At 38.2% G+C, this 13,055-nt stretch overlaps 1 protein-coding gene across 2 annotated transcripts in view; it reads left to right on the top strand.

Moving 5' to 3' along the window:
- Fzd3 (frizzled class receptor 3) overlaps positions 1–13,055 on the top strand; it is a 67,086-nt gene that overhangs the window by 15,096 nt on the left and 38,935 nt on the right. For both annotated transcript variants that reach the window (NM_153474.1, XM_063274036.1), the window contains 2 exon segments: positions 4,657–4,853; positions 8,439–9,456. In NM_153474.1, coding sequence (NP_703204.1) covers positions 4,657–4,853; positions 8,439–9,456 — 1,215 coding nt within the window.

Genomic DNA, 13,055 nt, shown 5'->3' with positions numbered 1-13,055 from the left:
TAAGTATGCCATAACAGAACATTCCACAATAGTGTAATGTTAAAAAAGTATACTAACCAAAGAAGAGTATTATGTAGTGTTTTAGGAGCTGTACTTTGACTTAGGAAAGTGAATAGATTCCTGGGATAATGGCACATTTCCAAATAGATTATTCAGTTTCCCAGGCTATTATCAGTGAGTAGACTACCATGATCCAGTTTCGAAAATTAAGGTTTGGGAAAAAAAAAAAACAGTTACGGAGTTAAAGGTGTTTCGGATTTACGTTTTGTGGTTTTTGTTTTACCTAGAGGTTTTTGATTTAGTTTGTTTTGTCGAGACAAAAAACAATTCTTAAAAGTTTTGGACCTTACATCATCAGAAACTTTATTGTTTCAGAAGGGGAAATTAGATTTGAGGTTTTGTTTTGCTCTGCTTCGTTTTGATTTTTAGAGTCTCTTATAATTTTATTTACATAAAATTATTTTTATAAGTTGTTTAGAATAACTTCTTATTCTAATTGGATCTAAAGCAGCTATGAATAGGAGTTTTGAATTTTAAGACTGTTCTACATTGGTTCACATTTAGTGAGTTTAGTCGTGTTATTCCTAAACCTAGTGTGGCACAGTTTCCATAGTTACCAGGCTCTTTGTACAGTGACAAAGATTGGAATTCTGATTCTCCTGAGTCAGATTTTGTCCTTTGACACTGTCCCCTTTTCACACCCTTGTTAAGCTTGGACTGTTGCTATGCTTGAAGGCTTGTCAGTTAGCAGGTTGCTATGGTGACGAATGGAAATTTGAGAATAGAAAGAATGGGAGCACAATGGCTTGGTTGATTTGAATTTAAACAAAGAATGTGAGGTTCCTCGAAGTGCACCTTTGTTGTAGAAATCAGAACTCTAGTTTTAGAAAGTTACTTTGCAGTTTGTAAACTTCCTATACTCTGGTCTTGATTTAGGGAATAAAAACATCACTGCTTAGAGAAACACTCAGGAAGAATTAGTTAGAATTCAATCAGCCATGTTCTTTTCTCTTTCACAGATTGTGAGTTCTGTTCCTTATGATATATGTGTTCTCAACCTAAGTGTCCAGGCCACATCATTTAATTTTTATTTTGCTGTGGTAAGAAATTGTTAAGGTTAAGACCAAGATGACTTGCTTATTTTAAAAGTATTAGACTTAGCTTTATTGAGTTGTACCATATATAGTGAACTACACTTAAAGTGTTTCCTTTAATGAGTTTTTAACCGCTCCCATGTCACCAAAGTGCAGAACATTTCTACTACATCAGAAGCCTTCTAAATCCCTTTGTAGTCCATGATCTCTGCTCATGCTTCCAGCCGTCACAGATGTGCACTCTGTCCTTGTGGATTAGCGTGCATCCTAGTGTTGTATAGGCATGGGCTCATACATACATGATGGCCTTTTTAGATTCCATTTTTAGTTATGTATATGTGGGTTTGTGCAGATGAGTACAGTGCCCATGGAGGCCAGAAGTGGTCATCAGCTCTCCAGGTGGCTGGGAGCTACCTGATGTGGGTGGGTGATGGAAGATGAAGTCTGTCCTCTGCAATAGTAGTTTGTGCTGAGCCATCAGTCCAGGCCCACATTATCTACCTTTTAATATCTGGTTTCTGTCACCTTTGATCATAATTCATCACTATTTGGGGATTGGTTACCTACTTCGTTTGACATTAAAAAAATAACTCCAGTTGATTTTCCCATTTGACAGTTGAGAATAGGGAACAAAAATGACTCTGCTATAGCCCTGCCATACATGAAATTATTCCCTTACGTTTTGTTTTGGTGTCTTGAGTCAAACTTTACTTATTATTATTAGTGTGTGTGGAGGGATGTACCACAATTTGATTATGAAGATTAAAGAACAACATAGGAGTCAGTTCTTCTTGATGTGGGGTGGATTCTGGGGATTCTAACTCAGGTTACAAGACTTGTTCAGGTTACCAGTGCCTCTACATGCTCAGCCATCTCGTTAACCCCTGAGTTATTTATACATTCCAGATACAAATCCCTTCTAACTATAATCCCAGCACCTGGTAAACTGAGATAGGATTATGTTCAGGCCATCTTGGGCTGTGTGGCAAGATTCTGTCTCAAAAAAAAAAAAAAAACCTAACTCAACTAAAACAAACCAAAATCTTTTATAGTATATAAGATTGCAAAAACTGTATCCTAATTTAAAGTTTGTCTTTTCATCTTTTCAGCAGTCTTTAGAACAGGAATTTTCTATTGTCTTTTTGATTGTGATACTAGCATTTAATGGCTGGGCCATCTTTCCACCTGAGGAATTTACTATTTTATTGAAGTCCAGTTTATTCCCCCCCCCTTCCCCAACACACATTATGGATGTTTTGAGTTTCGTTTCTAAGACCTCTTCACCTTGTCCTAGTTCTGAAAGATAATATTAGCGTTTTCCTTCTCTGTCTCCTATCCCTCCCTCCCTTTCTCCCTCCAGTCCTGATGTTCTGTAGTTGTATTTTTAGTTAACACTGGCTCAGTGCTTAGACTTTGCATGCTTATTTCACCAGTTCTCTGTTCTTTTGGTTTTTTTGAGACCAGGGTTTCTCTGTGTACTGGTGGCTATTCTAGAACTCAATCTGTAAACTCAATCTGTAATCCAGGCTGGCCTTGAACTGAGAGATCCACCTGTCTCTGCTTCCCTAGTCATCAGGACTATATTTTTTGGCTTATGCATATTCATTAATTGAAGCACCATTGTGTCTAAAAGCATATATTTTGTCATAAGTTGTAGAAAAAGCTTGGTTTTGTCTACTAAAAGCCATGCTAAGTTTTTGAATATATGACTATTTTTTGTAGGCTGAGGATCAAACCCAGGACCTCATATATAGAAGAGATTTCATTATATTTTACAAATGATTTGGAGGAAGAATTGGCATCTTTACATAAACTCTTGTAGTCCATGAACAGTTAAGGGTTTGTATCTCCCTGAAATGCATCAAACATTGGAGTCCTAAACCTAGTGTCTCACAGTGTGACTTTATTTCAAAATAGGGTCATTCTAGATGTAATTCCTTATGGGGTAATACTGAAGTACGAAGGCTCTTGATATAACGTGATATGACTAATCTCCTTAGATAAAGTGGAAATTTGGGTGTAGAGAAAGGCACACCTACTGGGAAAATGATTGGTAGCCATGGGGAGAGTGCTAAGTGAAGTGATCCCCACCACCAAGGGAAAAACTTCCAGAAGTAAAGAGTTCTGGGACAGGTTGTTCTTGGTGGCTTCAGATAGAACATTGTCTCAGACAGAGATAATGAAGTCCTGTTGCTTAAGTCACTCCACTTATATCTCCATATATTTGAGTAATCTTGATTTCTGTTGTCCGTGTACAGTTTTCAGTTAACAGATACTATGCCTTACTCCCAGATTCAGCCAGTGCCTTCATTTAAATGTGGTTGCCTTTCAGGCCTTGTGGCCACACTCCCCTGCTCTTTGAGTGCATGGCTCTTGGGTTCTTTTTCATGAGTAGTCCTCCATCAGCTTAAGTAGGTAACTTAAAACTTATCTTTTAAGTTGTTCTTCATGGGAACTGCTCTATCATTCTTGGAAATGATTGTTGATTGTTACATGTTAATTCTGTATACCTTGCAGTTAGTTTCTTTGGGATTGATTTAACTGACTCTTGGTTTCTTGATACATAGAAACAAATTCTTAATCAGTAGATAATCCCAGTGGTTAGAGTATAACCAGTTCACAATCATCTATAGCTCAATTAATTTTCAAACAACTAGAAAGATATTCAATAGTCAGAAATACAGGTGTACTTTTGGGGGAACATTTGATCTCTTCCTTGGTTACAGTAGGTCTCCTGACCTAGTTTTATATTTGGGACCACAAGTTTTCATCAGTGTAGTGTCAAATTGTAGCATTAGCTATATTTACAACGTTTGATTTCAATTTAAATAATTATTTAGAAGTTTCAGTTACTTGTGTTTAAAAAAATACAGACCAGTCAGCAAAATGTGAGAGCTGTTTCTCTACCAGAACACCCTGTGTGCAATTTCTGGATGCAACTATTGAGAGACCTTTCCTACCCCCACCCTTTACACTCTAACTACCTGTCTTCTCCCTTCTTGCCTTCCCAGAACCCCTTTCTGCTACTAATTCACTCTTTTTGATTGAAAGAAAATAGAGAAATTGAAATACATAAAAGAAAGTTAAAACCCTTACAGTTCTACCAGCAAATAATAAAACTATAATCAGGGGCTGGGGATTTAGCTCAGTGGTAGAGCGCTTACCTAGGAAGCGCAAGGCCCTGGGTTCGGTCCCCAGCTCCGAAAAAAAAGAACCAAAAAAAAAAAAAAAAAAAAACTATAATCATTCTTGAGCTTTAGCATGTTCTTATTTCTTTTCCTTTTCCTATATTAAACGAGCTGTATTATTAGTAATTTCTAGCCTGCTTCATTAATATCACCTGTAACACTTAAATATGTACAAGGATTTATCAATTCTGTCATAGTCTTTGGATTTAACCGAAATAAGCCCCTTGAGAAATAGCTCAGAGAACATTTATTTAAAAAAACTTAAGAAATAATCAATATTCTTGAAAAGTTTTTAAAATGAATAAAAAAGAAACAAGTTGTTAACATTTGTCTGAAGCTTTTTATCTAATTATTCAATTTTCATTTTTTCCTAGCCATTCCACCCTATGGTGAACCTGGATTGTTCTCGGGATTTTCGGCCATTTCTTTGTGCACTCTATGCCCCTATTTGTATGGAATATGGACGTGTCACACTCCCCTGCCGTAGGCTGTGTCAGCGTGCCTATAGTGAGTGCTCAAAGCTCATGGAGATGTTTGGTGTCCCCTGGCCTGAAGATATGGAGTGCAGTAGGTATGGGTCATATATTTATGCTAATGCATGTCTTCTCTCTCTCTTTTTTTTAAAGATTTATTTATTTTGATATGAGTACACTGTAGCTGTCTTCAGACATACCAGAAGAGGGCATTGGATCCCAGATGGTTGTGAGCCACCATGTGGTTGCTGGGAATTGAACTCAGGACCTCTGGAAGAGCAGCCAGTGCTCTTAACCACTGAGCCATCTCTCCAGCCTGCATGTCTTCTCTCTACTTTATTTCAAAGAGCAGGGTGTTTTTTTTAATGTATGGGTTTTGCAGTACGCAATATTTATATTGCAAAACAATGCTCAAAACAGTTGAACACTGTTCATGGTCTCATTCTGGGGGGGAGGGAGGGGTTGAAAAAATAGAGCACTGTTTCATGCTCTCAATTTTTTGTAGATATTTGGAAGAATTAAAATGATAGGAAAAAGGGGTTGGGGATTTAGCTCAGTGGTAGAGCACTTGCCTAGCAAGCACAAGGCCCTGGGTTCGGTCCCCAGCTCCGAAAAAAAGAAAAAAGAAAAAAAAATGATAGGAAAAAGATACTTCTGTGGAGAAATTTATAAGAATTAAGAATTACATAAACAAAACCTTTGGTTGATTTTTTTTCTACTTTTAAAATACTTTTCTGGTCTTAGAAGTAATGCCATTCATGGAAAATTACCAAATATAGAAAAGAAAATAATTACAACTATCATTTTAGAAGCTTAAATGTATTTAATACAGACATATTAATATCTAAGGCTGTTGTGTTGGCTTTGTGGTTTTGTTTTTTCATTTTTTTCTATCACTAACACCCAGTTGAGAAAATGTTGGGTGCTTTTCAAATCTCATCTAATACAACTGTGAGCTGTTACAGAAGACTTAAGGATTTGTTCTGCAGATGTTCCTTTAGTGTTGTAGGAATGAGCATTGTTAATAGAAATAACATATTACTATTAGTAATAATATAGTTTTTATATGACATAACCTTTTTATTGTCTGAAATATTTAAAAAATAAAGAATAATAAGGAAATATTTATGTGCGCATAATGATCTGCCTTTTTCTCATCTCAACAATTTGTAATGTTTGCCTTCAGATCTTCTTTTAAGAAGTAGAACAGTATAGATACAAGCTGAGCTTGATGATGTTTGTAATCCCAGCATTTGGGAGGCTGAGGCAGGAAGAAGATTGTGAGTTTTAAACCAGCATAGGATACATAGTGGAACCCTGCCTGGGGTGAGGTGGGGTGGGGTGGAATGGGATTGGGGGACTCTACAGTACAGTTACAGGTTTTGTTGGTCCTTGTCTTGCTTGCATTCCCTTCTTTTCTCCCCAAGGTAAGAAAAACATCATGGTACATTAATCATTAATTACTTCTATGCTTGGTTTTATACATAAAATATAAACATATACATATATTCCATGAGCAAATGTTTTCCCCTTTTATCTCTCTTCCTCTCCCCCTCCCCTGCTCTTCCCCACCCTTCTCTGTATGTGTGTGTTTATATGCAGGTTTGATTCACTTTTTGTAATTACTTATTAGAAGCTAATATTTGATAGTTAATTATGTTAATATCCTAAGTTATTTAGCCATCTTCTATCGATAATTACTTAGGCTGTTTCACAATTTTCATTAAAAACTGTTCATTTCTTCTTTAAAGTAATTTTGACTGTGATCTGACAGTAAGTAGTGGAGGCATATACCATGTCCTCACATGGTAAAAGGTAGAAAGCAAGAGGTAAACTCTTTGCCTTCGTAACTAGTCCCACTACAATGAAGATTAAAATTCAGCTCGTGAGATTTGAGGACATTCAGACCATAGGACTCATTCCTCAGCTCCACAGACATCCTCCATTTCTTCCACACACTCTATTTTTTCCATTACTTAGTGTAAGCTTTGTTGCCTATCACTTGAAATGATATTTTTGTTGAGAATCTCAGTTCATTCTTTCCTCTGTACTTGTCCTGCTCTCCGAATGGAGTGCTCTGACCCACTTCTTATAAATTAATATGCTGTGTATTTATTTCAGGGACTTTGTTCTATTCATTGCATGTCTTCATCATTCACAAGAATCAGGCACACTGAAAATGCTCCATATTTTTTTTGAAGAAAAAGCAATGTGGCAGACAGATTTAACCTGAGCATGTTTATGTAGAGAGCCCAGTTGGCGCATAGTAAATACTTTTAAAAAACAAAAACAGCCAGGTGAGGTAGTGAAAGTGAGGCAGGTCTGAAAGTATTCAGAGGAAAGCAGCAGAGTTCATAACTAATTGGCTATAGGGATTGATTTGCTGGAAGCTAAACAGAGAGTACCTACAGAGAACTAAGAAAACAAAAGACATACATTTTAGGAATGTTAAAATTGAGATATTTAAGACAAATTTAATAATTGAGATCCTGGCATTTATTATCTAATTTAGAATCTAATTTAAACTTTAGAGTATCGTATCGAGCTGCTGTATTACACTGTATCAGACCAGTCAGTCTTGTTTCCTTTTTGTATCCTCTTCTTATGTGTTCCTTGTGTTAGGTCCCTTACAGGGTTCAGATCTTGCTTTCTTTTAAACTTTCCCTGGAATCTCACAAATAAGAATCAGCAAAATAAGAAAAGTGAAACAATTATGATTTGATTATAATGAAATAAAACTAGAAATCAACACCTAGAGATACTATAAAATACATAGGCTCATGTAGATTGAACAGCACACTATAGAATGATGAATGCATCATTGAAGAAATCAAAAAGGAAATATTTTTAATGCCTGAAGCCAAATGGAAATGAAAATACAGCTATGAGCTATAATGATAGCGGTCCTAAGGAAGACATTGTAGCTTTCTGAAATAAGATTTGTGGTGATAGGGACATACAGCTTTCTTTTTAAAAAATCCTTAATTTTATGCATAGCCATGTTTGGCAGTAACTGACTTTAAGAGTACAGTGGGTTGATGAGAAGTTGTCAGGATGTTAGGAAAAAGTGAGGTGACATTAAAGACCTTAGGTGCCCGTTAGTTCCCTAGGAAGATAAATGGAGACTGGGCTGGGGGTCACTTAAGTGGTGAGCACTTGCATTCATAAAAGCCCTAGATTCTAAACCTGGCATTGCCGCCCATAGATGATAGAGAGTGCATGAAATGTAAGTCATTCGTGAGGTTGTTCACCACTCATCTAGCTCACAGCACTGTGGACATGGAAGGAAGCATTAAAGGAAGATTTTTCAATCTTAGGTTTGAACTTTTAGTTGCCATCCTTTTGGTAAAATATATTTGCGCGCACACACACACACACATATTGCACATTTGGAAATTATAAAGATTATGCTAAGTACACATTCCATGTTGTATATTATTAATGACTGGATTGACTGTTTTAATGGAGTGCTGATTTTGAAGGTAAAACAAATTTAATTTTAAGACTAATGTAATTTAAAATCTATTTGAAGCCCTCCAGAATATGCCATTTTCTTTATTTCTATTTATTGTAAGTGATAGGAATAGATGAGGTCATAGATACTAAATTTAGAAATTGAAATTGTCAAGTGATGGCGGCAGATTTCCCTGGAAGTAAGTGTGGTTCTTGTCTTTTGATTTTAGGTTTCCAGATTGTGATGAGCCATATCCCCGACTTGTGGATTTGAATTTAGTTGGAGATCCAACTGAAGGAGCCCCAGTGGCAGTACAGAGGGATTATGGTTTTTGGTGTCCCCGAGAGTTGAAAATTGATCCTGACCTTGGCTATTCCTTTCTGCACGTGCGAGATTGTTCACCACCATGTCCCAATATGTACTTCAGGAGAGAAGAACTGTCATTTGCTCGCTATTTCATAGGCCTGATTTCAATCATTTGCCTCTCTGCCACATTGTTTACTTTTTTAACCTTTCTGATTGACGTCACAAGATTCCGTTACCCTGAAAGACCTATCATATTTTATGCAGTCTGCTACATGATGGTGTCATTAATTTTCTTCATTGGGTTTTTGCTTGAGGACCGAGTAGCCTGCAATGCATCTAGCCCTGCACAGTATAAGGCTTCCACAGTGACACAAGGATCTCACAATAAGGCCTGTACCATGCTCTTCATGGTACTCTATTTTTTCACTATGGCTGGCAGTGTATGGTGGGTAATTCTTACCATCACATGGTTTTTAGCAGCTGTGCCAAAGTGGGGCAGTGAAGCTATTGAGAAAAAAGCATTGCTGTTTCATGCCAGTGCCTGGGGCATCCCCGGAACTCTAACTATCATCCTTTTAGCGATGAATAAAATTGAAGGTGACAATATTAGTGGCGTGTGCTTTGTCGGCCTCTACGACGTAGATGCATTAAGATATTTTGTTCTTGCTCCCCTCTGCCTGTATGTGGTAGTTGGGGTTTCTCTCCTCTTAGCCGGCATTATATCCCTAAACAGAGTTCGGATTGAGATCCCATTAGAAAAGGAAAACCAAGATAAGTTAGTGAAGTTCATGATCCGGATCGGTGTTTTCAGCATTCTCTACCTTGTCCCACTCTTGGTTGTAATTGGATGTTACTTTTATGAGCAAGCTTACCGCGGCATCTGGGAAACAACATGGATACAGGAACGCTGCAGAGAATATCACATTCCGTGTCCGTACCAGGTAAGGGAACCCTTGTTACAATTCTCAGAATGTGTGGTCGTGAAAGGGGGGTTACTATAAAGAGGGGAACTTATCTATTGTTTCCTTTGTAATTCTTCATCAACATTTAGCATGCCCATTAAAGTTTTAAAGTGAAGATAATTGATAAGTATATCATAGTAAATATAGGCATATTTGTATAGAGATTCATTTTAAAAGTTGATTTATATTTCCATCCTAGGAGCTTAAAGCAACTTATTTCCATTATCACAAAATATTTATTGATTCTTGGAAAGTCAGGCTTTATAGGGGAGAACACTGTTTCAACTCTGGGGTAAGGGTCTTTTGCAGAAATTTTACTGGTGTCAGATTAGTAATTGTTTGAACAGTTTAACATCAATTCAATTACATAAACTCTCTTGTCATCATTTTTCTTGTTTGCATACTGAATATTTTGTGATGTAGTTTGAAGTTTGAAGAGTCACAGAATCAGAATTTTAGATGTAGAAGTTTAAAGATCATTTTTTGGATTCTGTATATAATTTAAATCTTTATACATGCCTATTTTGTTTGAATATTCGAAATACTGTGTGATTGCTTAGTGCGTGACCAGCTGGTAGTTAGTCCTAGGAGAATAGCTTAGAGGATCCCGTCCCCTACCTGGTACCTGATCTTCCTTTAAATTTTTTTTTTTTTTTTGGTTCTTTTTTTCGGAGCTGGGGACCGAACCCAGGGCCTTGCGCTTCCTAGGTAAGCGCTCTACCACTGAGCTAAATCCCCAGCCCCCTGATCTTCCTTTAAAAGGAGTTTTTTTTCCTTAATCTTTTAAGGTTTGTTTATTTAATTTTATGTGTATCAGTGTTTTGCCAGCATATATTTATATGTGCCATATGTGTGCCTAGTGCCAGTGGAGTTCAGAAAAGGGTGTCAAATCCCCTGGGACTTGACAGGTGGTTGTGAGCCATTATGTGGGTGCTGGAAACCAAACCTGGATCCTCCGAGAGCTGTAAGAGCTCTAATGGCTGAGCGCTCTCAGCCCCTCACAGGTTTTCCTAAGAGAGTGTTCTGACATGGCGTCCATTCCCTGTCTTTTAAGTACACCAGTCATTTACAGCTCCTGCTGTTTCTCAGACTTCTAAATGCTATTAAAGGGCTTACATCTTAGACTTAGTTCATGTATCCTTCTTCACAGTAGACAGTGAACTCTTTGAAAGCAAGAACTTTTTTTTCTTTTATTGAAATTAGAATCTATTCTCATATAATATATCCTGATTATAGTTTTCTCTCCCTAAGAGATAACAATCAAACATGAAAAAATAAAATATAAAATGAAGTGAAACCCATCAAATTGAAGTTGGGCACAACAGTCCAGTAGGAGGAATAGTCCCAAGAGTGGGCACAAGAGTCCAAGACTCACTCGTTCTCACCCTAAGGAATCCCATGAAAATACCAGGCTAATAGCTATGATGTACACACAGAGGACTTGATAGACTAATCAAGACCCTTGCTTGCTGCTTCAGTCTGTGTGTGCTCAGATGTACCTTGCCTAACTGATTCAGAGGGCCTTGTTGTGGTTTCCACCATATCCTTTGGCTCTTGCGATCTTTCTGCCTTTTTCATGGGATTCCCTGGACTTGTGGGAAATGGAGAGGGGGATTTGATGGAGACCTCCAGTTTAGACTTTCTCTTTGCATGATGTCTGCCTGTGGGTCTCTGTATCTGTTCTTATCTACCACCAGTGGAAGCCTCTCTGATGACGACTGGCTATAAAGCACTGATCTGTGAGTATAGTTGAAGATCATTAGAAATCACCGTACTGATCTTTTTAGACCAGTAGTGTTTGGTTTTACCCTAGGTCTCTAAGGTCTTTGGTTCTTGGCTACCCAAGCAGTGTTGGGTGTGGGTTCTTTCTCATGGAGTGGGCTTTTCAAATCAGATATTGGTTGACTACTCCCACATGTTTTGTGGCTGGCGGGGTTGGTGCCATGTTTCTCTTTCAGTAATGCAGAGTACCTTCCCACACCAGAGACTAGAAGATAGGGTGAAAGTTCCGTGTAGGCATCAGCTCAACTTATCCATGTTCAGTGAGTTGTGCGCATGTTGTCCTTAGCAAATGGAGCACTACTGTCACTTTGCAGAGAGCCATCCTTTGTCTCAACAACAGCCTGGGTGGTTGGGGGTTTTTCAGGGACCCTTTTGGCCAATTCAATTGAATGCAACCTTGCCCCACTACTGGAAGCTTTGCCTGGCTACAAGAGATGGCCAGTTGAGACCCTATATCCCTCATTACTGAGAGTCTTGGTTAGCATCACCTTCCTAGAGTCCAGGAAGTTTTCACTGAACTACATTTCCACACCATCCTGCAAATGCCTTCCAATTCCAGCTGTCTCTTCTAGTATTCTCACACTCCACCCCACCTCCCACCACACATGACTCCCAACAGTCTCATCCTCACCCCTCTCCCCACCCCAGTCTACTCGTAAAATCCATTTCCCCCTCCCAGGAAGAGTCATGTGTCCCCGCCAGACTTCTCCTCATTATCCAACCTCTGAGTCTTTGGATTATAGCTTGGTTGTCATTTAGTTAATGACCAATATCTACTTATAAGTAAGTACTTGCCACATTTATCTTTCTGAGTCTGAGTTAACTTCATTCAGGATTTTTTTTCTATTTCCATCTATTGGCCTGCAAATTCATTTTTTAAAAAAGCTGAGTTATATATACTCCATTGTGTAAATGTACCATATTTATCCATTTATCTGTTTAGGAACATCTAGATTATTTCTAGTTTCTGGCTATTGTGACACGGGCACTTGCTCAGCTATGTTTATAGAATGGAGTGTCTTTAGGTGAATGTCCAAGAGTGGATAGATGGGTATTGAGATAGATCAATTCTGAGGAATCATACTGGTTTCCATAGTGTCTGGGCAAGTTTGCACTCCCACCAGCAATGGAGGAGTGCTTCCCTTGTTTCTCATTCTCACCAGCATGAGCAGGGCTCTGGGTCATTCTAGAGGGTCCCCCTACCTCCCATTCCCTAAGGTTGCATATTTTCATTCTTTCTGCTGGCTCTCAGGGCTTCTCTCCTGTTTCCACCCCCCAATACCTGATCATGTTTCCACACCTACCCAGATCCCTCCCTTCCTGTCATCTGTGATTGTTTCCTTCTCTCACTCAAGTAGGATTGAAGCATCCTCACTTGGGCCCTTAAGCTTGTTAACTTTCTTGAGTTCTGTGGATTCTGTACTTTTTTGGCTAATATCCACTTATTAGTGAGTACATACCATGCATATCCTTTTGGGTCTGAGTTACCTTATTCAGGATGATATTTTTTAGTTCCATCCATTTCCTGAAAAACTCATGTTGTCCTCATTCTTAATAATTAAGTAGTATCCCATTGTGTAAATGATCCACATTTTCTATATCCATTCTTCCACTGTGTGACATCTGAGTTGTTTCCAGCTTCTGGCTATCACAAATAAGGCCTCTATGAATATAGTAGAGCACTGTCCTTTGTGGTATGGTGGAGCATCTTTTGGGTATATGCCCAGGAGTGGTATAGCTGGGTCTTCAGGTAGATCTATTTCCAATTTTCTGAGGAACCCCCAGATTGATTTCCA

The sequence above is a fragment of the Rattus norvegicus genome, chromosome 15 (genome assembly GCF_036323735.1).
Source record: "Rattus norvegicus strain BN/NHsdMcwi chromosome 15, GRCr8, whole genome shotgun sequence".
Lineage (NCBI taxonomy): Eukaryota > Metazoa > Chordata > Mammalia > Rodentia > Muridae > Rattus > Rattus norvegicus.
This window is presented reverse-complemented; position numbering and strand designations above follow the sequence as displayed.